Source organism: Saccopteryx bilineata, chromosome 3, assembly GCF_036850765.1.
Source record: "Saccopteryx bilineata isolate mSacBil1 chromosome 3, mSacBil1_pri_phased_curated, whole genome shotgun sequence".
In the NCBI taxonomy this organism is placed as follows: Eukaryota; Metazoa; Chordata; class Mammalia; order Chiroptera; family Emballonuridae; genus Saccopteryx; species Saccopteryx bilineata.
Window position 1 is genome coordinate 131,161,418 of NC_089492.1, and position 25,367 is coordinate 131,186,784.

Sequence of the window (25,367 nt, forward strand, 5' to 3'; positions counted from 1 at the left end):
AAAAAAAAAAAAAGAATCAGTCAGAAATGAAGGATACATGAACTGAAATGAAGAATAATTTACAGGGAATCAACAGTAGAGAAAAAAAAGCCAAGAATCAAACCAGCACTTTGGAATATAAGGAAGCGAAAATACCCAATCAGAACAGCAAAAATAAAAAATATACAAAAAAATGAAGATAGTGTGTGGAACTTCTGGGACAACTTCAAGTGTACCAACATTTCCATCATGGGGGTGCTACAAGGAGAAGAGACAGAGCAAGAAATTGAAAATCTGTTTGAAAAAACAATGACAGAAAACTTCTCTAACCTGGTGAAGGAAACAGACATGTAAGTCCAGGAAGTGCAGAGACTCCCAAACAGATGAGCCCCAAAAGGCCCACATCAAGATACATCATAATTAAAATTTAAAAGCTTAAAAGCAAGAGGAAAGCAATTAGTTACCTACAAGGCAGCTTCCATAAGATTGCCAGCTGATTTCTCAAAAGAAACTTTGCTGGCCTGAGGGGAGTGGCAAGGAATATTCAAAGTGATGAAAACTAAAAACCTATAACCAAGCTTACTCTACTCAGCAAAGTTATCATTTAGAATTGAAGGACATAAAAAGCCTCCCAGACAAGACAAAGTTAAAGGAGTTTATTACCACCAAACCAGTATTACATGAAAGGTTAAAGAAATTAGAAGAAGAAGAAAGAAGGAGAAGGAAAAGGAGGAGGAGAAGAAGGAGGAGAAGGAGAAGGAGAAGGAACAGGAGAAGAAGAGGAAGAGGAAGAAGAATAAGAAGGATGAGGATGAGGAGGAGGAGAAAGGATCACTTAGTAAGTTATATAATGTCTAATCACTGGGTTGTAGACCTGATACTAATATAATATTGCATGTCAACTGCAAAATAAAAAATTATAAAATAAAGTAGTCATACTTGTCAATCTTATATTTTATAGTTAGCAAACTTTATATCTCATTTAGAAAACCATTCCTCCTCCTTCCTGCCTCTGATCATAAAATCTTTCTTATTTATGTTCTTATAAAAGTTCTAAAGGTTTATCTTTCATATATGCCTTTGATATATCTAAAATATATTATTATTGTGAATGGTGTGTAGTAAGGATCAAATTTTATTTTTCCCATATGGGATTCCTTCTTTCCTTCTTTCCTTCCTTCCTTCCTTCCTTCCTTCCTTCCTTCCTTCCTTCCTTCCTTCCTCCCTCCCTCCCTCCCTCCCTCCCTCCCTCCCTTCCTTCCTTCCTTCTTTCTTTCCTTCTTCCCTTCCTCTCTCTCTCTCTCTCTCTCTTTTTCTTTTATTTTTAGTAAAAGAGAGAGACAGACAGACAGGAGACAGACAGACAGGAAGAGAGAGAAATGAGAAGCATCAGCTCATAGTTGTGGCACTTTAGTTGTTCATTGATTGCTTTCTCATACGTGCCTTGACAGGGGCTGCAGCTGAGCTAGTGACCGTTTGTTTAAGCCTGCAACCTTGGGCTCAAGCCAGCAACCATAGGTCACGTCTATGATCCCACACTTAAGCTGGATGAGCCTACGCTCAAGCTGGTGACCTTGAGGTTTGTCAGGGTCCCAAGTCAGCACTCTATCCACTGAGCCACCACGTGGTCAGGTTCTCTATTCCTGTTTCAATATGACATTATCTTAATTAGAATAGCCTTATAACCAATCATCCTAATATCAGTAAGGAAAACCTTTAGCCTTAATATAGAGCCTAGCCATATGTATGTATACACACACACACACACACACACACCTACATATATGGATCATTTTGTCAAGTTCATTAAAAACTCTGATAGGATTTTTATTGGAACTGATAGATCAATTTGGGGAGGACTGAATTCTTACAATATTGAATGTTTGTATCCATTAATCTGCTCTACTTATACCTTCCTTAAAGTGCACCAATAGAATTTTAAACATTTCCCAATAAATATTCTATGCATCTTTTGCTAAAATTTATTTCTAAATGTTTAACTTTTTATTTATTTATTTATTTATTTATTTATTTATTTATTTATTTAATTTTTTATTTTTTTTAGAGGCAGGGCGGAGACAAGCGGAGGCCACCCGGCAGGCCGCGGCGCAAGAATAGCGGCTGGCGGACCTTGCCTCGGACCTGCTGCTCCAGTATTTGCTGCCGGGAGGTGCCCGGCAACGCAGCCCGGGGGGTCGGGGGACTAGAGCAGGAGTTGAAGGAGCGAGAGAGCGAGAGGGAGGAGGAGGAGGCGGAGCAGGAGAGACGAGGCGGTGAGGAGAGGGTGGGGGAAGAGGACGAGGAAGCGGAGGCGGCGGCGGCGGCGACGAGAGGGCTCGGTAGAATGCGTTACTGTTCGCTGAGGGGAAGACGGAGCCGAGGACAAGCGCTCCCAGGAGGAGACGCCTGGCCATCATCGAAAAGACGCTGAAGGGGCAGAGGAGGGCGGGGAGGAAGAGGAGGACGACGAAGAGATGGACCCTCAAACGATCGATAGCCTCATTGAGCTGTCTACCAAACTCCACCTGCCCTGTTTAACTTTTTTTATTAATGTAAAAGGGATTTTTTTCTTTTCTTTTAAAGATTTTATTTATTGATTTTACAGAGAGAGAAGAGAGAGGGATGAGGAGCGAGAAGTATCTACTCATAACTGTTTCCTTTTTTCAGTTGTTCATTGATTGATTGCTTATTGTATTGCCTTGACTAGACAAGCCTAGGGTTTCAAACTGGTAACCTCAGCATTCCAGGTTGATGCCTTATCCATTGTGCCACCACAGGTTAGGTATAAAAGGGATTTATTTAAAAACTAAACTTTCTATGAGTTTGTTTTTAATTATAGTAATGGTATTGATTTTTTATATTGATCTTATAATCAGTCATCTTATTAAACTCTTACTAATCATAATAATTTTCCATAGAATCTTTTGGTTATTAATCTAGTCATTCAAATAAGTTTCATATATATTTTAATATTGTTCCTTCCTTTCCAGTCTTCATACCTTTTACTATTTTTGTCATCTTACTAGACTAGGACAATCATATTAAATCAAAATGGTGATAAGGCATATCTTATTCCTGATTTTTTTTTTTTGAGAGAGAGGAAGGGAGAGAGAGTGAGAGAAGCATCAACTCATTGTTCCACTTAGTTGTGCCATTAATTGCTTCTCATATGTGCCCTGACGAAGGCTTGAACTGGTGACCTCAGGGGTCTAGCCAGCACCTTTCATAATGAACTGGCAACCCCAGGTTTAAGCCAGCGACTGTGGTGCTCTTAGATGGCGTTCTATCTTCTGTGCCACTGGCGAAGGTTTATTCTTGTTTTTTGAAGCAGTATTTTCTATATTTCACCATTAAGAGGTGTATTTATATTGCCCCTCACTGTTGCTGACCTCATCAGAGAAGGCCTGGCCTGCCACCTCACCCCAGCTGGGGCTTAGTCCTTGGGGAACTGAGGAGGAGCAGGAGAAGGGAGGGAAGGGGGCCAAGGGATGAACATCTTGTCATTTTTTTTTCCCTTTGGATAAATGTCACTTTTTGAAGCAAAAAAAGAGAATGTATTTATTGTAAATTTTTTATAAATATACTTTGACAAGTTTAGGAAGCTATTTTCTATTCCTAGTTTGCTAAGATCTTTTTCTTATATAGTGAATGAATATTAATTTTTATCATTTTTAAGGCTTTATTCATTTTAGAGAGGAGAGAGAGAGAGAGAGAGAGAGAGATAAGGGGGAGGAGCAGGAATCATCAACTCCCATATGTGCCTTGTCCAGGCAAGCCCAGGGTTTTGAACCGGCGACCTCAGCATTCCAGGTCGACACTTTATCCACTGTGTCACCGCAGATCAGGCTAATTTTTATCATTTTTTAATCTATTAAGACAACATGTTGGCCCTGGCCGGTTGGCTCAGCGGTAGAGCGTCGGCCTGGCGTGCAGAAGTCCCAGGTTCGATTCCCAGCCAGGGCACATAGAAGAAGCGCTCATGTGCTTTTCCACTCCCTCTCCTTCCTCTCTGTCTCTCTCTTCCCCTCCCGCAGCCAAGGCTCCATTGGAGCAAAGATGGCCCGGGCGCTGGGGATGGCTCCTTGGCCTCTGTCCTAGGCGCTAGAGTGGCTCTGGTCGCAACAGAGTGACGACCCGGAAGGGCAGAGCATCGGCCCCTGGTGGGCAGAGCGTCGCCCCTGGTGGGCGTGCCAGGTGGATCCTGGTCGGGCGCATGCGGGAGTCTGTCTGACTGTCTCTCCTCGTTTCCAGCTTCAGAAAAATACAAAAAAAAAAAAAAAAAAAAAAAAAAGAGACATGTTTTTTACCTTTTAATCTGTTGATGTGATAAATTATATTTATACATTTCTTTTGCTTAATCACCTTGCATTCCTGCTCAAACCAGATGAGTCTGTGCTCAAGCTGGCGACCTCAGGGTTTTGAACCTGGGTCCTCGCATCCCAGTCCAACACTCTATCCACTGCGCTACCGCCTGGTCAGGCTCTTTCTTTCTTCTTATTTTTTAGTTTCCAAAAAAGTTTGTACAAAATTGGAGCGATGATTTACTTGGAACTTTAATAGAATTTGACTGTAAAACCATCTAGGATTGGTATATTATGAGAATAATTCAGATTTTTTTATTTCTGAGTTAAATTTGATATCTTTTTAGGAATGTGCACATTTTTATCTAAATGTTTGAATTCATAGATCTATCTGTAGTTATGTTCCCTTTTCCCAACCATAACGTAATTTCTTGTGCCTTTTTTCATTTTTTCCTCCATTAATTTCAGCAAGAGATTCTCTATTTTATCAGTTTTTTCCAAGAACAAACTTTTGAGTTGATTACCTCTATTGCTCTTTTCAACTGAGGCCATGGGGAGCATGGGAACTTTGGGGCCAGACTGCTTAGATTTGAATCCTTCTTCTATCTCTTAACTGAGAAACCTTGGAAATTTAATTTGGACAAGACACTATGCCTTAGTTTTTCATCCAGATACATGAAAATTAAATAAGGTAATATGTGGAAGCTATTTAGAACAGAAAGTATTCAAACAGAACAATAAGTGTTCAATAAAATGTTGCTATTATTTTGATCTCCAACAGATGTTAGAATATGTTAAAAGACTGGGGCTTTTATTTCATATATATTTTCTGTGAGGCTCAGAACTTATTTAAAAATTAGACAAGCTAGCAGCATTATTTCCTTGACTGATGGCTCTTCTATGAAGTTAATTTAAGCTGCTGGAATTGGCAGGCTCTTTGAGATCCCAAATTTACAATCAAGATCCAGCATTATGGATTTGCTCTAAGGTGTCAGGTTGGCTTATATGTAGAGAGGGCATAGAAAGATAAAGAAGGCATCCAGCTTTTCCTGTGAGAGGTTCACTTCTTCATATTTCTATTTTGTAGATCAACTCTTCCTAGTACTCTTTTGAGAGCAAAAGAGAAACAAAATAGATAAATAACAAAAATTATGGGAAAAATTATATATTATGTTACATGAAAACAAAAAATTACATACAAAAATTATAATTATGTAACCTAAACATAATTATGGACAATTGAGAGACAATGTGCAAAAATAAAATCAGTGTAAGAGGATAGTGGGCTTATGAATGATTTTTAAATTAAAAAAATTTTTATGCTCACATCTTCTTTTCCATAAAAAGTTATTAGAATTTTATATTTTCTTGGTAAAACACATATGTAAAAAGTTACTAGTAGTATTAATATCAACAGATAACATTTACTTACTGCTTTAATGTGCCAGGCACTGTTCTAAGTGCTTTAAATGCAAGTTGAATTTAATCCTTAAAAAACATTATGAGGTAGCTACTATTATTAGCCCTATTTATAAATGAGAAAATTATGGAATAAAGAATTTAAGCAACTTGTTCAAGGTCACACTGTTCTTCAGTAAAATGTAAAAATCCAGTGGAATGATTAAATAAATGATGATGAATTTACACATTGTAATACCTCACAGCTATAAAAAGGAATGGGTCAATATGAAAAATTTACAGAAAACCCTAATTGATATAAATGTGATTTAAAGTTAACTTTTTTATTTTAGATTTATTAAAGAGCTTTCTAAGGCCCTGGCTGATTGGCTCAGTGGATATAGTGCTGGCCTGGCATGTGGATGTCCCAGATTTGATCTCCGGTCAGGGCACACGTGAGAAGTGACCGTCTGCTTCTCTCCACTCCCTCTCCCCCTTCTCTCTCTTTCTCACTCACAGCCAATGGCTTGATTGGTTCCAGCATCAGCCCAGGCGCTGAGGACAGATCAGTTAATTTGAGAATTGGCCCCAGATGGTAGTTGCCAGGTGGATCCTGGTTGGGGTAAGTGTGGGAGTCTATCTCTCACTTAAAAAAACAAAACAAAATAAACAAACAAAAACCCACAAACCCCCCCACAATTTTCTAAAATGAGTCTAGGCCCTGGACAGTAGGTTAGAACTTTGTCCCAAACTGCGGAGATTGTGGGTTCAATCCCTGGTCAGAACACATATGAGAATCAACCAATGAATACATAAATAAGTGGAACAACAAATTGATATTTCTCTTTCTCAAATCAATAAAAATAAAAAAGGATCACTGAAAAGTTACAAAATATTTAAAAATATAAAATGTGAATCTACTATTTTAATTTTTAAGTTCACTTCTTTTATAATTCTGTATATTTTAGCATCCCCAAATCATCTTATAATGATTAGTTCTCACTGTACAGAGCTGTACTAAAAATGACAGAATTTACTAATCAAAAGACATAGTCTATAGTTACATTTTTTGTGACAGAGACAGAGAGAGAGATACAGAGAGAGGGACAGATAGGGACAGACAGGAAGGGAGAGAGATGAGAAACATTAATTCTTCATTGCAGCATCTTAATTGTTTGATTGTTTACTCACATGTGCCTTGACTGGGGAGCTACAGCAGAGTGAGTGACCCCTTGCTCAAGCTAGCAACCTTGGGCTTCAAGCCAGAGACCTTTGGGCTCAAGCCAGTGACCATGGGGTCATGTCTATGATCCTATGCTCAAGCCGGTGACCCCATGCTCAAGCTGGTGACCTCGGGGTTTTGAGCCTGGGTCCTCCGCATCCCAGTCCGATGCTCTATCCACTGTGCCACCACCTGGTCAGGCCCAAAATATTTCTTAAATGTTAATAATAACAATAGCTAACTTTTACTGATAACTTATGATGCACTAAGTAATTAACATACACGATCTCATTTAATTTAATGGGGTATGAGTTAATGACTAAAGCTCAGACAGGCTAAGTATCTTGCCCAAAGTTACACAGCTAGTGCATGATAGAACTGAAATTTAGACTTAGGAAACCTAATTCTGGAGCATGCATCCTTCTGAGAATGAGAGAAGCTAAAGTTGCTAGTCTTGTGATAAGGACACCAAGATAAAGCAGCACATGCTAGAATAAAGGAATTAATTATGAGGAAAGTACAGGCAACGTAGGAAGATTTCAAGCCATGAATCATATGTACGCTTAACCTGCAAAGAGGAATTAAATGCAATTTATGGGATGATGTATTATTTATAAGCAAATAGGGAGTTACAGGAAGGATCAGCAGCAGCGTCACAAGGTGGAAAGATTAACTGCTTTCCTGCAGTTAACAGCTCTTCCATACAGCTCTAGCCACTAACAAGTCTAAATAAAGGCGTCAGGCAACCTCAGAGTACTCTGAGCTCTGTGCATTATAGACACAGTGAGTTCTTTCTGGGCACAGTCACTGAAGGGAGAAAAGGGCATAGTCCATGTCTGATCTGTCCATGGCCAAAGAGAAAGAAAAAGAGCTTCTCACTCACAGTTTGAGAACCCACTGGGAAAGACTACAATTGGAGGAGGGGGACCGATGATTGCCTCACCTGGGTCATGGCCCACTCTGTGACCAGGAAGGTGGAGTTGTTACTAGGGATAGGGGACATGGGGGATGATGGGCAGACCAAGAACAGCCTCCACAGGCATTATTGTCTTCAATTCATTCAACAGGTATCTACTGATAATCTTGTATATGCTACACACTGTGACCCAAAAATAAGTAAAACAATTTTGGAAACTCAAAGTAGTTAGGGTTTAATTCAGAGAGAAAAGATGTCAAGTATTCTAAAATTTTAGGTGAGAAGGCAAAATTATCATACTATAAAGCAGTGGTAAAGAGTCGACCTGGTATATAATTAAGTGCTAAATTGTGTGGTGCAGACCACAAGTGATCTGGTTGTTCTGAGTAAAGGAAAATCAATATAATAGCCACAAATCTGAATTAGGCCTAGAGGATGGGGAGGATTTGGCTGGAAGAAGATAGGGGAAGGAATTTAGAGGAAAGAAGAGGGAATTCAGGGGACACGCTCTCGTGAGTGGAGGGATAGAGAGAGGGAGAGAGGGTGGTCAGTTAGGATAGTGGTCCCCAACCCCTGGGCCACGGACCAGTACCGGTCCGTGGGCCATTTGGTACCGGTCTGCAGAGAAAGAATAAATAACTTACATTATTTCCGTTTTATTTATATTTAAGTCTGAACGATGTTTTATTTTTAAAAAATGACCAGATTCCCTCTGTTACATCCTTCTAAGACTCTTGACGCTTGTCTCGGTCACATGATACATTTATCCGTCCCACCTTAAAGGCCAGTCCGTGAAAATATTTTCTAACATTAAACTGGTCCATGGCCCAAACAAGGTTGGGGACCACTGAGTTAGGAGACTGACTTGTGAAACGCAGAGTGTGTGCAGTAGGGGAGAGCTCACAAGCCACACAGCTGAGGCTGGTTACCCATCCTGCCTCCCTGACCAAAATAACATTGGTGGCCTCATGTTGCTGGAAGGATCCAGCTGTGTCAGAATCTGATGGGAAACACACCCGTGGTCACCAAACCTCTGACTAATTAGGGGGTGAAGGGCAGAGTAAGCTTATCCATGTGCTACCAGGAGAGATCAATGGTATCAGAGCAGTGGGCACTTTCTCGTGTGTGTAACCTTGGAGAAGGCCAATATAGCCAGAAAGGACTGCAGGAGGGTGAACCGTAATTTGACTGGTGGATAAATTAAAAGGAGTTAAAAACTTCTAAAACTCTGTAATTTGGGACCTGACTTGTTGACTAAAATCTATTCATAAATTTCCATTGCCTGAGGATGAAGTGCTATGTTTTAGAATGGATCCAGGGTACATGTGGCTCTTCTTAACCTGACCCTTGCCTACCTTTATAGCCTCACTTCCACCTTTGCCTGATGAGGCTCATCATATGGCACTGTGGGCATGTTTCTCAAAGCTTGATTCATCTTCCTTTCTCTTACCCCTGGATCTTCTGTTTGAGTGCCCTTTTCCTCTTTGTCTGCTTGGCTAATTCTTTTTTTTTTTTTTTTTTTATATGGACAGAGAGAGTGTCAGAGAGAGAAACAGATAGGGACAGACAGACAGGAATGAAGAGAGATGAGAAGCATCAATCATCAGTTTTTTGCTGCAACACCTTAGTTGTTCATTGATTGCTTTCTCATATGTGCCTTGACTGCGGGCCTTCAGCAGACCAAGTAACCCCTTGCTCGAGCCAGCGACCTTGGGTCCAAGCTGGTGAGCTTTCCTCAAACCAGATGAGCCTGCACTCAAGCTGGCGACCTCGGGTCTCGAACCTGGGTCTTTCGCATCCCAGTCCAACACTCTATCCACTGCTGCTTGGCTAATTCTTACTTGCCCTTTAGGACTCAGAAGACTTTTTTCTAGGAAGTATAGGGTTATGGGTAATTTATGTAGGATTTCTTGACAGGGACCTGGATGCCAGTGGTTGCTGGGTGGCGGTGAACAGATTAGGGACACCAGGGCTGGGAAGCTAGTGACTGAGAACCCGTTCTGAGAAGGTGGGAGGGATGCAGGAGACAGGGTGTCTGTGATCCAGGACTATATTCCCCTGGCACAAGCTTCATTGTCCCACCAAATTTCACTTACAAAGCACACATTCAAGATCAGAATTATTAAGAATGTTACTTCAGCAAACAAAGAGCACCAAGTCCTAAGGATAGGGCTTTTATGAATGCAGGACCCTGTGTAACTGCGCTGCTCATAAGCCCATGAAGCTAGCCCTGCATAAAAGTCTGTTCATTCAGCATTGATTAATAGAAAAATGTAATAAAACAAACTGTTCATTAATAAGCCATTGAACAAATAAATTATGATCCAACCACACAGTTAAAAAAATCATGAAGCCAGTAAAAAATGAGACAGATCATCTTATAGATACAAATATAGATAGCTGACTAAAACACTAAGAAGGTTATAGAATATTATGTATGTAATTATCTCATTAAAATATTAATTACAGTTGGTCTTCCATATCCACGGGGTCTGCATTGGTTGATTCAACCAAGTGGATCAAAAATATTTAAAAAAAAATAGTTATGTTGTTGCTGATGTCTTATGTACTTAGGCCTACAATGATTGCATCTATACTGAACATGTACAGACTTTTCTTTCTGATAAGTATTACCTAAACAATACAGTATAACCACTATTTACATAGCATTTATATTGTATTAGGTATTATAAGTAATCTAGAGATGATGTAAATTATGCTGGTGGATGTACATAGCTTATATGCAAATAGTATGCCACTGTATATAAGGGACTTGGGCATTTGCAGATTTTGTTATACGTGGGGGCTCTGGAACCAACTCCCTGCAGATACTGAGGGACAAATCGCACACACACACGAATGTCTTTTTTGAAAGAATGTTGGGAGGAATACCACAATCTCTTAAAAGTAATTAGAGGAGGAAGGAATTTTTATACCTATAATATTTCAGGCTTTACATTAACATCTATTGTTTCTGAAATTAAAAATATGCTTAAAAAATTCAACTCTAACACCTAGAAACAGCTGTCTGACCCACAGTGAAATCTATTGGCTTCATTTCATATAAGAACATAAAGAGACCAAGGACTGACTTGTAAAACACTACTCATTAAAATTCTTACCATTCTTTTTACTTTTTCATTTAATTCTTACCATCATTGCTGAGCTCTTCAACAGGAGATGCTGAGTCCGAGCACTTTAGGGCCTCCTTTGTGACTTCAACCACTTGAAGCCTCCTGACTCTGACTAGGTCTGTATCTTTCAATCCTTGCTCCAATTGTTTGACCACTTCTTTTCCAGGCTGGGAAGTCAGAATAGTAATCTGGAAATAAATCCAAGAATCAATGTGTCTGCCTTCCCTGGAGTACAGAGCGAGGAACACAGGTTAGAACTAGAGGATACACACAGGAGAAGTCGGTGGCAGTGGCTATCGTCTTTAGGGCAAAGAAGAGGATTTAACTGTGACTTACAAATCAAATTTCATTTGGCAGGTTATTTTGGAATCATCAGAGGACCCTTCCAGACAGGGTGAGCCTACGCTAGAAAGTGACTAGTGAAAAGCCATCCCCGTGTTTTAATTTTTTAAAGATTGCTTGAAGCACTGGTGTTATCTGCCCTACTGAAAATACTTTGGTTTTATGAGGAAATAAAGAAAATCAGATCCTTAAACTCCACTCACTAAATGTGTACTGAGTAGCAGAGCCTCCATGCTCCATTCCCACAATGGTGCTTCCCATAGATTTCTTTCCTTGCTTCACCTAGACCCAGCTGAGCTGTTTCTTTTGCTCTTTTAACTCTAAAGTGTACTCACCCTTGATCAGAAGATGTGATCTGAAGGAATACTGAGGTGTTTGTGTATAATTTGAATATGTTATTTCACCTGCATGAATACACTCTGTTTTTATTAGCAGTTTTTTCTTGAATTTGAAACTCTGGGGGCAATTCTTTTCTGTATGTAGACATTTTTGATTGATGAAAAGAGATGCAGATGAAAGCATAATTATTTTTAAAATTATTTTAAAAATCTTTTTGATGCCTGAGGTTACCAGAGACTGAGTGTTTTAACTCACACTTAATGGGGTATGCAGTCATGACTTACTATATTTTTAAGATTGTCTCAGTCTGGCATCAGAATTTTTAGAAATTTTTACACTTGTACCATATGCCAATCCCAAGAAAATTTACTAATTTTGATGCCAAGATTTTATTAAGAACAATCGTAAATTCTTAAGGGTGCCCAGAATATGTAAATGTAGACACCAATCTAAGCAGTTTAATGATTGCTTTACAAGTTCTAAAAGTCCAAAGGCATATTCAGATTTTATTTTGATTTCAGATTTTCCTTATAAATCACTTTAGTTTTCATTTTAAGAGCTTCTCTCTATGCCTCACTGTGTACTAAGAACTGCATAGGTTATAGGAAAAAGGGACCATGCCTCCTGCCTGCAGAGAGCTGAAAATTGTCTTGAAAATTATATTTAATGTGTATGAAACAAAGAACAATATGAGAATGATAAATAATGAAGCATCCAAATGAACTGACATGGGAAGATGGTTTAGACTCCCAAGGCTAGCGTCTTTTACCTCCAGGGAAGTGTAGGTCAGGGCTGCGCTTGTGGTCACATGTCTGTTGTACTGTTTGAACTGCTGGAGCCCATCTTCTACTGCCAGCTGCAGAGAAGTGCTTTGTGGTCTGAAGCAACCTTCTCTCTGTAACATGCGGAGCTCTGAGATGCAGGCCTGCAGCCTAGCAAAGTTCCCTTTCACTTGCTGCAGAGAAAAATGAATCAAAGATACAAATCTTTAGTGACTCAGGTTTCAGATTAATTGAGGAGAGGTCTAACTTCATTACCATTTACTTCTCAGGAGTTCCTTACTTTCCTGAAAATCTTTTTATTTGACCAACATTAACTTACTGTCTAGTATATTCTAGGCATTGCATTTAAATCTTCCCTATACCAGAAGAAAGAAAATTTGCAGCCAAAGGGCTTTGATTATGTGGAGTTACCAGAAATAGGAAAAAGGTGCTTTGACTCATTCACTCACCCAAAGGAAGGACCAGTTGAGACTGTTTAGTTTTACTTTGGGGTGGCCTGCAAATTGGAGGCTTAGCAGGGTTACTCTTAAACATTATCTTTATTTCGCAGTCAGTTTAAGCACTGGGAGCTTCTCTATTTGAAAGTGATGTTTTCTCAGAAATGGGGATTTTGATGTGATTGATCATTTCATAACTGATAAGGTCCTACCTAATCTGCTCCTCAGGATCAAGAGAGGCTTGGTTTAGTCTGCAGTCAGCTCAAGGAGCCAAGGGGTAAACTTCTGGGTTCTCCTCATCCTCCTTTAAAAACTTGCTATCAGGAAGTGATCTAATATAATGTGATTCTAGATCAGTGTTACATCTACGAAGGTATATATGCATTTTGAGTAAATGTGGAATAAAAATTTATGACACTATTTAAAGAAATTTCAAGCATCAATAGCCAGTGATGGGGGGTAGGTGGGAAGGCATTATATTTTGGGATGAGAAAACTTTCCTGACCAAAGATAAAAACTGATAAATATTTGTAAAATGCACATAAAATTCATGAGCATGAGTTACAATCCTGCCAGGGTACATAGACTGCTTAATCCAATGCTGGAACTCAGTTCCATCACAAGGTAAGAATTGCTTACTTTGTTAACATGCTACTCTCCCTGAGTCTCTGGGAAAACACAAGGAATAGGACACAATTCTTACACACAGGGAACATACAACTAGATAGAAAGATAAGAATCCTACTCAAGAAAAAAATGAGAACAAATGAAACCATAGAGAAAAACTAGCAGCCTTCTAAGGTTTTTCCTAAAAGAATCTGAAGAATGATATACTCCTTTAAACATTTTTAAATTGACATCTAGATTTTAAAATTCTGAGTGTAAGTAGTTGCTAAGGATGTAACTCTCAACATATTTTAAATATCAATGTTAAAATATAAAGCTATAACATCACTTTTTAAGCCATAATCCAATAGTATATGGATATCACAGTGCTTTGATATTTACTGTTATTCAGTTTAAAAAGTACATGAGCAAGCTTTTTGATGTTTTTATTTTTTTTTAATTGAGAGGAAGGGAAATAGACAAACTCCTGCATGTACCCGGACTGGAGATCTACCTGGCAACCTAGTTTGGGGCTGATGCTTGAATCAACTGAGCTATTCTCAGTGCCTGAGCCAACACTGGAACCACTGGCTGCGAGCGGGGAAGAGAGAAAGAAGGAGGAGAGGGAGGGGAAGAGAAAGATGGTAGCTTCTCATATGTGCCCTGACCAGGGATCAAATATGGGATGCCCGCAGGCCAGAGTGGCTCAGTGAAACAATGCTCTATCCACTGAGAGAGAGAGAGAGAGAGAGAGAGAGAGAGAGAGAGAGAGAGAGATAGGGAAGAGCAGTAAGCACCAACTCCCATATGTGGCTTGACCAGACAAGTGCAGGGTTTCAAACAGGCGACCTCAGCGTTCCAGCTCAATACTTTATCCACTGTACCATCACAGGTCAGGCCTTTTTGCTTTTTAAAACAGGTATTTATATTATTTTCTTTCTGCTTGAACTCATATTTCCATTTCACTTTTCCTACAGTTTTATCATAATGTAATATATGGTAATTTTTTGTTTAGCAATTTTTATCACCCTATCTTACTACTCTGTATCAAAATATTTGCCTGTTGTAACATTTAAATATTTTTTATTGAGAGAGAGAAAGGGAGGGAGGGAGACAGAGAGAGAGAGAGAGAGAGAAGTATCAAGTCATTGTTTCACTTAGTTGTGCCATTGATTGCTTCTCATATGTGCCCCAACCCCAGCTTGAGTGGGCAACCCCAGGACTGAGCCAGCGACCTCAAGCGCTCCAGGGTGACATTCAATTTGCTGTGCCGAGATGACGTCAGAGTAATGGCACGGTAGGAGGCGATACCGATAAATCTCCCCCAAAACTCAACAAGATCTTCAACCAGAAACAGAAAATCCTATCCTTGGAGCCTCCAGATGTTTCACAATACACCCGAAGGTATGGTCGAGCGAAAAATTGGCTAAATATATAATCAAACCCCGAAAAAAATAGGGAGTAAGAAATGCTCCGCCTTCCTCACTAACCTAAACAGGGCGGCTTTCACTGGGAACTGAGAATATAGAAACTGAGGCGGGCAAAGGGGGTGAATAGATCCAGGCCACGGCACAAATGGCCGAACCAGGCTGTGGCATAGAGATGCAGGCCGAGGAAAAACTGTTCCTGTGGCAACCCGGGCAATACAAGCTAACACTCGCGCCAAACCCAGACAAAGAAAGACAAGTGGGGCAGCCATTTTCCCCGATCTCCAGGTCGGCGCGCGTAGATAGTGGGCAAGAGATTCCTTCCAAAGCCCCGAGAGTGTGCACCTGTGTTGTCCCACAGAGAGGCAGAGTCAGAGGCCTTTGTGTGGGCTGAAAGCGGAATCTCTGGGCAGCCCCAGCACCCAGGGAAAGCCGTGCACGGGAGGGAGCGAGAGCCAATTCCAACGCCGGAACTTTTCCATGTGGGTGGGGGTTTCACTCAGGTGAGACTGCTGACCTGATATCTTGGTCGGCATGCACGGAGAGTGAGCGAGAGATTCCTCCCAGCACCTCAGGAGTGGGCGCCCGTGTTACCCCACAGAGGGGCAGAGTCAGAGGCCTCTGTGTGGGTTGAAAGCGGAATCTCCGGGCCGCCCCAGCGCCCTGGGAAAGCCGCACATGGGGACGGAGCAAGAGCCAATTCCAACGCCGGAACTTTTCCATGCGGTTGGGGGTTTCACTGAGGTGAGACTGCTGGCCTGATATCCTGGTCTGCGCGCGCAGATAGTGAGCGAGAGATTCCTCTGAGTGCCTCGGCAGTGCCCGCCCGTGTTATTCCACAGAGAGGCAGAGTCAGGGGCCTTTGTGTGGGCCAAAAAGCAGAATCTCGGGCCGCCCCAGCACCTTGAAAAAGCCGCGCCCGGGGATGGAGCGAGAGCCAATTCCAACGCTGGAACTATTCTGTGCGGGTGGGGGTTTCACTCAGAGTGTGAGACTGCTGGCCTGATATCCTGATCTGCGCGCGCAGATAATGGGCAAGAGATTCCTCCAAGTGCCTTGGCAGTAACGCGCCCGTGTTATCCCACAGAGTGGCAGAGCCAGAGGTCTTTGAGTAGGCAGAAGCCCCGCCTGATTATGCTAGCAACTCTGACTGACTGAGCCTTACCCAGAGCCCTGTGCTGAGTGGAAATAGAGTGGGGAGTTGCCAGCTCTTTGAGCCTCTTACTATCCAGGCAGAGGCAGCAGCAACCCCATAGCTGGACTATCAGGCTACTAATTGAGGAAGGAAAGACTAGGAGAAAGGCTCCAGGAACACGGACTCTCTCACTGGCGGAGCCTATAAATGCTAATGAGCCTCAACTGCCAACGAGACTGAAGCACAATACACGACATCGCCATAGAGACTTATCAACTGTAAACTTCTACCTGAGTGTGCCAAAGGGGCAGAACCCGAGGTACAGAGTCACCGACCAGGAAGAGGGAGAGAAAAGAAAAAGCAAGAAGATAACCTCTGAAAATCAAGAATAATACACAGACTTTATAGCCTATTCCATTTTATTATATTTGTTTGTTTGTTTCTCTTATCTTCATTCTTGATATTTTTTATTCCTCCTCCAATTTGGTCATTTAACTCTCTGCCGGTCTTACTCTTTCCTCTCCTTGAACTACACTACCCATAAGTGTTACATCTCCCGTTATCTTTTCTTTCCTCTTCCTTTCTCTCTATGAAGGTTGCACTCCAAAACCCTTAACTCTCTCTCTCTCTCTCCTTTTTCTTTTTTCTTCTTTTAGTGGTTCCCTCTTTTTTTTTCTCTCTCTCTCTCTTTCTTTTCTCCCTCTATATTAGTTTCTTCCTTTCTCCTTTACATCTCCTCTCATTCAAACCTCAATAACGAACAATATCTTATCTGGGACTCAAACTTATGTTTGTGGCATTTTGGGGGGTTTTTACTTTACCTTTTTAACACACTAGCAGTGCTCCCATCCCTAGCTCTCCATTTTATCTAGTTCTTTTTCCACTAAATACAATAGTAATTTTTTAATTTGTCCCCCCATTTTCCTGTTTCCCTCTTATTCCTCTCATCATAACTCTTAGTCAACCAACACCTAAAAGCAAATCATTTTATTCTTGACCCAATTTTTTTTCTTATTTGCTTTTTGTGGGTCCATACGCCCTTTTTTTTCTTTTTCTTTTTCTTTTCTTTTTTTTTTTTGCCCCTTTATTACTTCTCCCCAATTCAGGCCCTCCCTTACAGGCATTGTTTGTTCTATTTAGTACAATATAATTCACAGTTCACCACAAGATTTTCTCAAGAAAGAGGGGAGAGGAGAGGAGAGGAAAAAAAAGGAGGGGGGGAAATAATTTCCTTTTTTTAATTTTAATTTTATTTTTCTTTATTTCATTATTAATTTTTTTTAAAAAAACAACTCTTTATTTTTTATTTTTTTAACTTTTTATTCTTTATTAAATCTCATTAATACTATCAACAAAACCACCCTCAGATGCCATTAAGGAAGAGAAAATTGAATATCATGGATACAAAAGAAAGAGAGGTAACAGCTAGATGAGGAAAAATCTATGGAGAAAAAATTTAATATATTGGAAACCTTGGAGCTAAATGACAGAGAATTTAAGATAGAAATCCTAAAAATCCTCTGAGATATACAAGAAAACACAGAAAGGCAATTTAGGGAGCTCAGAAAACAACTCAATGAACACAAAGAATATATTTCCAAGGAAATTGAAACTATAAAAACAACTCAAACAGAGATGAAAAACTCAATTCACGAGCTGAAAAATGAGGTAACAAGCTTAGCTAATAGAACAGGCCAGATAGAAGAGAGGGTTAGTGAAATAGAAGACAAGCAACTTGAGGCACAACAGAGAGAAGAAGAAAGAGACTCAAAAATTTAAAAAAATGAGATAGCCCTACAAGAATTATCTGACTCCATCAAAAAGAATAACATAAGAATAATAGGTATATCAGAGGGAGAAGTGAGAGAAAATGGAATGGAGAACATACTCAAACAAATAATAGATGAGAACTTCCCAAGCCTGTGGAAAGAACTAAAGCCTCAAATTCAAGAAGCAAACAGAACTCCGAGTTTTCTTAACCCCAACAAACCTACTCCAAGGCATATCATAATGAAATTGGCACAAACCAATGGCAAAGAAAAAATTCTCAAGGCAGCTAGGGAAAAGAAGAATACAACATATAAAGGAAGGCCCATTAGATTATCATCAGATTTCTCAGCAGAAACTCTACAAGCTAGAAGAGAGTGGACCCCAATATTTAAAGTCCTGAAAGAGAGGAACTTTCAGCCACGAATACTATACCCATCAAAGCTATCCTTCAAATATGAAGGAGAAATAAAAACATTCACAGATACAGAAAAGATGAGGGAATTTATCATCTGGAAACCCCCACTCCAGGAATTACTAAAGGGGGTTCTCCAATCAGATACAAAGAACAAAAAAACCCCCACAAAGCCACAAGTAAAAGCTCCAAGAAGAACACAATAAAACCAAATTTAAACTGTGACAACAACAAAAAGAAAGGGGGGGGGAGGATGGAGATTAACAGTAGCAAAGGACGATGGAGTGCAAAAGTACTCACAAAATAGTGCGCTACAATGAACAGGGTAGGAACCCTTTTCATTACTTAAAGGTAACCACCATTGAAAAAACCACCACAGAAGCACAAGAGATAAAAAAGATAGCAACAGAGGAAAGATGTATGGAATACAACCAAATAAAAACAAAAGATAGAAAAACAAAAGAGAAGGATCAAACAAGACACAAAACTAACAGAAAGCAATATATAAAATGGCAATAGGGAACTCACAAGTGTCAATAATTACACTAAATGTAAATGGATTAAACTCACCAATAAAAAGGCACAGAGTAGCAGAATGGATTAAAAAAGAAAATCCAACTGTATGCTGCCTACAGGAAACTCATCTAAAAAACAAGGATAAAAACAAATTCAAAGTGAAAGGCTGGAAAACAATACTCCAAGCAAATAACATCCAAAAAAAAGCAGGCGTAGCAATACTCATAGCTGATAATGCTGACTACAATTTGCTGCTCCACCAGTCAGAACTAACATGTTGTAAGATTTTACAGTTTCCTGTGACCATAAGCTTTAAGGGGTTATGATTGAATTATTATTAGAATTATTGTTCATATATTATATAAATCAGTTAAAACAATGTATATTATTGATTTTGATATATAATATTTGGCATTAAGCATGAACTTTAATTGAAAATGAATCTCTTAATGGCATGAACATGATGTTTTTTTTTCAATTAGTTCAGATTTGTGTGAATAAATAAGTTACTCACTGCTCAAATGGTGCAATATTTAGTGTGAATTCGATTCCTATTTTCTATTGTTATAATGCTGAAAAACCTTGTTCTCACAAATATGACATGTCAAATTGTCAAATTCCTTTTTAGTTATATGCCAAATGTCATATAAAGATCAATAAAAATTATTTTAATGACCTAGCAATGGCTACTCAATTTGGTTTTCCTTCAGTTTTGTTAAAATTGGAAGCCATCTGTTTGCAAAAGACTTTAACCCAGTCATAAGTTTTTACTTTCTTACATTTTGAATTATTCCTTTGTTTAGTGCTCCAGGAAGTTTTAACACCACATGGCAATTCAGTAGAGTAAGATTCATAATGTGTGAAAAATATGTAGCTCTTCCCTCTTCCTTTTATTTATTTTTATTGATTGATTTTAAGGGGGGGCATCAATTTGTTGTACCACTCACTTATGCATTCATTGGTTGATTCTTGCATATGCCCTGACCAGAGATTGATCTCACAACCTCGGTGTATCAGGACAATGCTCTAACTAACTGGGCTATCCAGCCAGGGTTTCCCTCTTCCTTTTTACTTTGGATTTTTGTGTGTTTGTGAAATGAAAAGAGGGTAATTGTGAGAGGAATGGTGGGAATGAAGAAGCAGCCTGATGACATCATCATAGGCATGACTAGTCAGAGAAGTTTTAGAAAATAATACTAATGGAAATTGAGACTCTGTATATAATTCTTTAAAATTACCTATTCCTTTGTTTTCTGGGAGGTCTTCTTGTAGCCCTTGGGGTATGGGCACCCCAGTTGGAAGAGACTGTCATAGACTATAGATGCTTTAGAAGTCCAGAAAAAGAAAGGTAAGTGTTGTTGGAAGGGAAGTGAGATTGGGCTGAGAACTGAAAAGGTAACATTTGTGAAAATATAGTTTTTTATGTATCTGTGTGTGTTTGTGGGGAATGAGTAAGGAGGCAGAAAGTTCAATATGAGCAACGATATTGAGGTTGAGAGTAAATATCATGCACCAGCAAGAATGAGGAAATGTGCCTGACAAGAGTAGAGAATTCTTAAGAAGTAGTGGGCATTTTAGTTAAAGAAGTAGCTAGGTTTTAGCTCTGGCTTTAGATCCAAATATATTTTAGTTCTTAATCTGGCTTTCCATCTTATTGGCTATGGGTTCTTTTTTTTTTTTTTTTTTTGTATTTTTCTGAAGCTGGAAACGGGGAGAGACAGTCAGACAGAATCCCGCATGCACCCGACCGGGATCCACCCGGCACGCCCACCAGGGGGCGACGCTCTGCCCACCAGGGGGCAATGCTCTGCCCCTCCGGGGCGTCGCTCTGTTGCGACCAGAGCCACTCTAGCGCCTGGGGCAGAGGCCAAGGAGCCATCCCCAGCGACCGGGCCATCTTTGCTCCAATGGAGCCTCACTGCGGGAGGGGAGGAGAGAGACAGAGAGGAAGGAGAGGGGGAGGGGTGGAGAAGCCGATGGGCGCTTCTCCTGTGTGCCATGGCCGGGAATCGAACCCGGGACTTCTGCAGCCAGGCCGACGCTCTACCACTGAGCCAGCCGGCCAGGGCGGCTATGGGTTCTTAAGCCTAAATTTCATCAACTAGAAATTAGGAACAATGAATACTTATCTTAGAGAGTGAGTATTAAATGAATTAATTCATGGCACACTGTATATAGTCAGTGTTAGCTGTGGTTATTATTTTCATCCTTACTGCACCCTAAAAGCATTTAAGACATTGATGATTAAACAGAAGAGGTTAGTATTGACTTAATGTCCCTGTTCTACAACTGATAAAATAACTAAAAAAAAAGTATCTATGTAAATGACATAGATCCATGCACTTATCCATTATAAAAAAAATTATTAGTTGCTTATGATATGCTAGGTATCTAAAACAAAACAAACAACAACAACAACAACAACACAGAACCACCATAATTCCTGTTCTCTATTAACTTTACATAAGAAGTAAGATAAGTACCGTCAGAGCACAAAGAGGTAACAGCCACAACAGAATGACATATTCCCAAGTATGTTGACCAGTTGTTGTCTGTTCATGTAATCAAAAGCATATGTTTGTTGCTTTTGGAGTAGAAGAGATGATCTAAAGCAGTGGTGGTATTCAAATAATTTAACAACCAGTTCTCTGCCCTAATGACCATTTTAAGTATAAAAAACGATAGACATTACGACAGTCTTGACATATGATGTTTTGAGTTTACAGTGCTCACCCCCATAAAAACTTAAAAAAAATAGGTAAGTCAATGTTTCAGCTTATGCTGAACAAACTTAAATGATGTGTGGAAAAAACTGTGTCTCCAGTTTGTGTATGACTTCCATTGCTTTGAGGAGTCAGTGAAGGCTATAATAGAGAAGGTTGTTGCCATGAGTAAAGAGCTTAATTTGGAGGTGGAGGCTGAGGATGTCACAGAACTAATGACACCAAATGGAGAGGAGCTATCTGCTGAGGACCTCATTCAGCTTGAGAAGCAGCTGATTAAAGAGGAAGAGATAGAAACCCCAGAGCCCAAGAGATTTACTATCAAGGATTTTGCAGAAGGGTTTTCTATGGTGGAGGATGGGTTGTCAAAATTTCAGGCTGAGGACCCCAGCAATGACAGATTCAGTAAGGTCTACAGAGCTGTTACGGATGCCTTGCAATGCTATAGGCAGGTTTTGTAAGAGAAGAAGTCACCAACTTTCCAGACTAGCCTATATAATTCTTTAAGAAGTTAGAGAGGCCTGCAACAGATCCTGTACCCTCTATATCAGCTGCTTCTTGAGGTAAAACATCTGTAGTACAGGTAGAATCATCTCCAGCATCTTCTTCATGTTCCTTAGACAATCCTGATTCACCTGACCCAGCATCTCCAGCACTTTCTGCAGGTTCTCCTGCCTCTCCAGCTTCCTCCTCCCAATAGGTCACTCTCTCCCACCTTGCAATGTCTCTTCCAGTGTGTGAGCCAACCACAGGAATAAAGGTAAGGAATTTTTTTTACACTCATTTTTTTCTGTTACTTCAGTACAGTGTACAGTACAGTATATTTATGTCCTTTTCCTTTTTCTGTGGCTTAGTTGTGTTTTTATGTTCTAGATTATAATTTTACAATTGGGTTAGGATAAATAAGTGACTTAGGTTAGGGTTTATTTCTACGTACACTAAAATTTGGGTCATGTCATTGTTATAGGAATGGAACTATGTTGTAACCTGAGGACCCTCTGTATACTGAAAGGTAGTTTAGTATTTCATGTGTTTAATACTTAAATAAGAATGATAAAAGAGGTACACAAAACTAGATTATGTTATAAGAGTTTTAAAATATTAATGAAAAAATATTAAATAATAGCTGACAAAAAACAAAACTGTTATTTAAGATATTTCCATATTGCTTCTTTTTCTTTCTTTCTTTCTTTTTTTTTTTTTTTGTATTTTTCTGAAGTTGGAAATGGGGAGAGACAGTCAGACAGACTCCTGCATGCGCCCGACCGGGATCCACCCAGCACGCCCACCAGGGGCGACGCTCTGCCCCTCTGAGGCGTTGCTCTGCCGAGACCAGAGCCACTCCAGTGCCTGGGGCAGAAGCCAAGGAGCCATCCCCAGCGCCCGGGCCATCTTTGCTTCAATGGAGCCTCCGCTGCGGGAGGGGAAGAGAGAGACAGAGAGGAAGGAGGGTGGGGTGGAGAAGCAAATGGGCGCTTCTCCTATGTGCCCTGGCCGGGAATCGAACCCGGCTCCCCCGCACGCCAGGCCAACGCTCTACCGCTGAGCCCACCGGCCAGGGCCTCCATATTTCTTCTTGATTGGCATCTTCACTTGAAATTTTTTTCACCTATAGATAGAATGAACATTACTCTGGGCACTTAGAATACACTGTTGCACAGATGAATGTTAAAAAAGAGTAAGGAATGTAAATTTGTGATTTCCACATTGGGCAGTTGGTTGCCCTGGTGCCTACCTTAGAGAGAACCCTCATTACAAATGCTTTTAACAACCAGTTCAATGAACTCAACAAAAAATTAGGGATCAATTCTGCTGTACAGGGGTGAACCACCTGAATCTCACCACTGCTCTAAAGGTTCAACATTTTTCTACTTTTAGTTCAGCTGTCATTCTTACCTTTGAAGTACTTACTTTTGTCAATTCCAAAGCTTTTTGAGACTTGGTGGTGTAATTTGCTTTCTTCCTTAGCTTTCCCACTTCTGGCTTAAGATTTAGCATTTTTGGGACTGCTAAGTCATTTATCACTTGTTCACCTGTTCATAGTTTCTGAAATATTGTTGTGATTTTTCTTCTCTCAATTTTTTCTTGTGAGTTTATATTGTGGTGGTAGAGATTTCTAGTTGTTCCTCAACATTTAGTCTCTTCCTCTAGGTAGCACAATTGTCCATTTTTATATGGGCACTATGACTATCTAAAATGTTTGTATTTCCCAGTCTCTCAAACACCTAGGAGTGTCAGTGTGGTTAAGTTTTAGAATGATGGTAAGCAAAGTGATGGAGATAACTTTTTTTTTATTTATTCATTTTAGAGAAAGGGGAGGGGGGGAAGAGCAGGAAGGATCAACTTCCATATGTGCCTTGATCAGGCAAGCCTTGGGTTTCGAACTGGCAACCTCAGAGTTCCAGGTCGACACTTTATCCACTGCACCATTACAGGTCAGGCTGGAGATAACTTTTGATAAGATTTTTTTAAAGGTTGTGGGAGTTTCCTTTGCTTCTTTTCCTTTTTTGCTTGCTGGAATATAGGCATAAGAGTGGCCAGAGCGCCTGACCTGTGGTGGCGCAGTGGATAAAGCGTCAACTTGGAAACACTGAGCTTGCCGGTTCAAATCCCTGGGCTTGCCTGGTCAAGGCACATATGGGAGTTGATGCTTCCTGCTCCTCCCCCCTTCCCTCTTTCTCTCTCCCCTCTCTATAATGAATAAATAAAGTCTTTAAAAAATAGAAAAAAAAAAATAAATAAAGAGTGGCCAGAGCACTATTAATTCTAAAATCCCATTATAGGTCATACATGACTTAAATAATTTCTCTGTTCTCATTAAAAGATAAAAGAATTGGTAAGATGAGTATGTATGGTGCCAGTAGGGTATTGGAAATATTGGTGAACAATTTGTAAAGTATATGATTATCTAACCACTATGCTGTACACCTGAAACTAATACAAAATAATATTGACTAGAAACTGTAATTGAAAAAAAGCTTAAAAATTAAAAGATTAAAAAAATAACACTGGGAACAAAATTTTTGATGCATCCACAAAAACACTTGTTCTTACCTAATTCGAGTGTGCTGATCTCAAATCTGACATTAGTTTTTCTCTGTAAGCTATAGTTTTTTTGCAATTCAAGATTTTAGGTTTTCATCTTATTGTAAAATTGTCAACACTTTAGTTTAACATAATGAAGTAGAATGTCTTCTTGGGCATCATCTTTGTGAAAATATAATAATTTATATAATGCAGTAAATACACTAATACACTAAAAGATATGATTGCATCAGAATTTGTCTACAATTTTGAAATAGAACATTTTGTGTGTGTGTGTGTGTGTGACCGAGACAGTCAGAGAGAGGGACAGATAGGGACAGACAGACAGGAAGGGAGAGAGATGAGAAACATCAATTCTTTTTTGTGGTTCCTTAGTTGTTCATTGATTGATTTCTCATATGTGCCTTGACTGGGGGGCTACAGCAGACCAAGTGACCCCTTGCTCGAGCCAGCAACCTTGGGCTCAAACTGGTGAGCCTTGCTCAAAACGGATGAGACCACACTTAAGCTGGCGACCTCGGGGTCTCGAACCTGGGTCCTCCGCATCCCAGTCCGATGCTTTATCCACTGCGCCACCTCCTGGTCAGGCTCGAAATAGAACATATTAAAACACTTATTTTAATCATAAAATTTGCGCAAAACTTATTTAAATTCTATTTAGGCAAAAATTTGCCTTTGTAGCTCTTGCGTTTGTGTACTTGTTGAGGACAATCTCGTTTGATGCTCTAGCAGTAGTCTGCTCATCACTAACAGCTCCAAGATTTTTGGGAAACTTATCAAGGGGACTATTCAGGAAGTGAATCTTTTTTTTTTTTTTTCCAGGAAGTGAATCTTAATGCTCATGTTACATCCAATGTCGCGAAAGCCAACAGCATCCTTTGAA

The 25,367-nt window shown here is 39.9% G+C and overlaps 1 protein-coding gene across 1 annotated transcript in view; it reads right to left on the reverse strand.

Annotated features, from left to right (window-relative positions):
• The window catches only part of M1AP (meiosis 1 associated protein), a 98,190-nt gene that overhangs the window by 54,713 nt on the left and 18,110 nt on the right, over positions 1-25,367 (reverse strand). Inside the window, exons 3-4 of the mRNA XM_066267478.1 lie at positions 12,401-12,586; positions 10,970-11,138 (exon numbers count right to left, since the gene is read on the reverse strand). Coding sequence (XP_066123575.1) covers positions 10,970-11,138; positions 12,401-12,586 — 355 coding nt within the window. The remainder of the gene's footprint in view (positions 1-10,969; positions 11,139-12,400; positions 12,587-25,367) is intronic.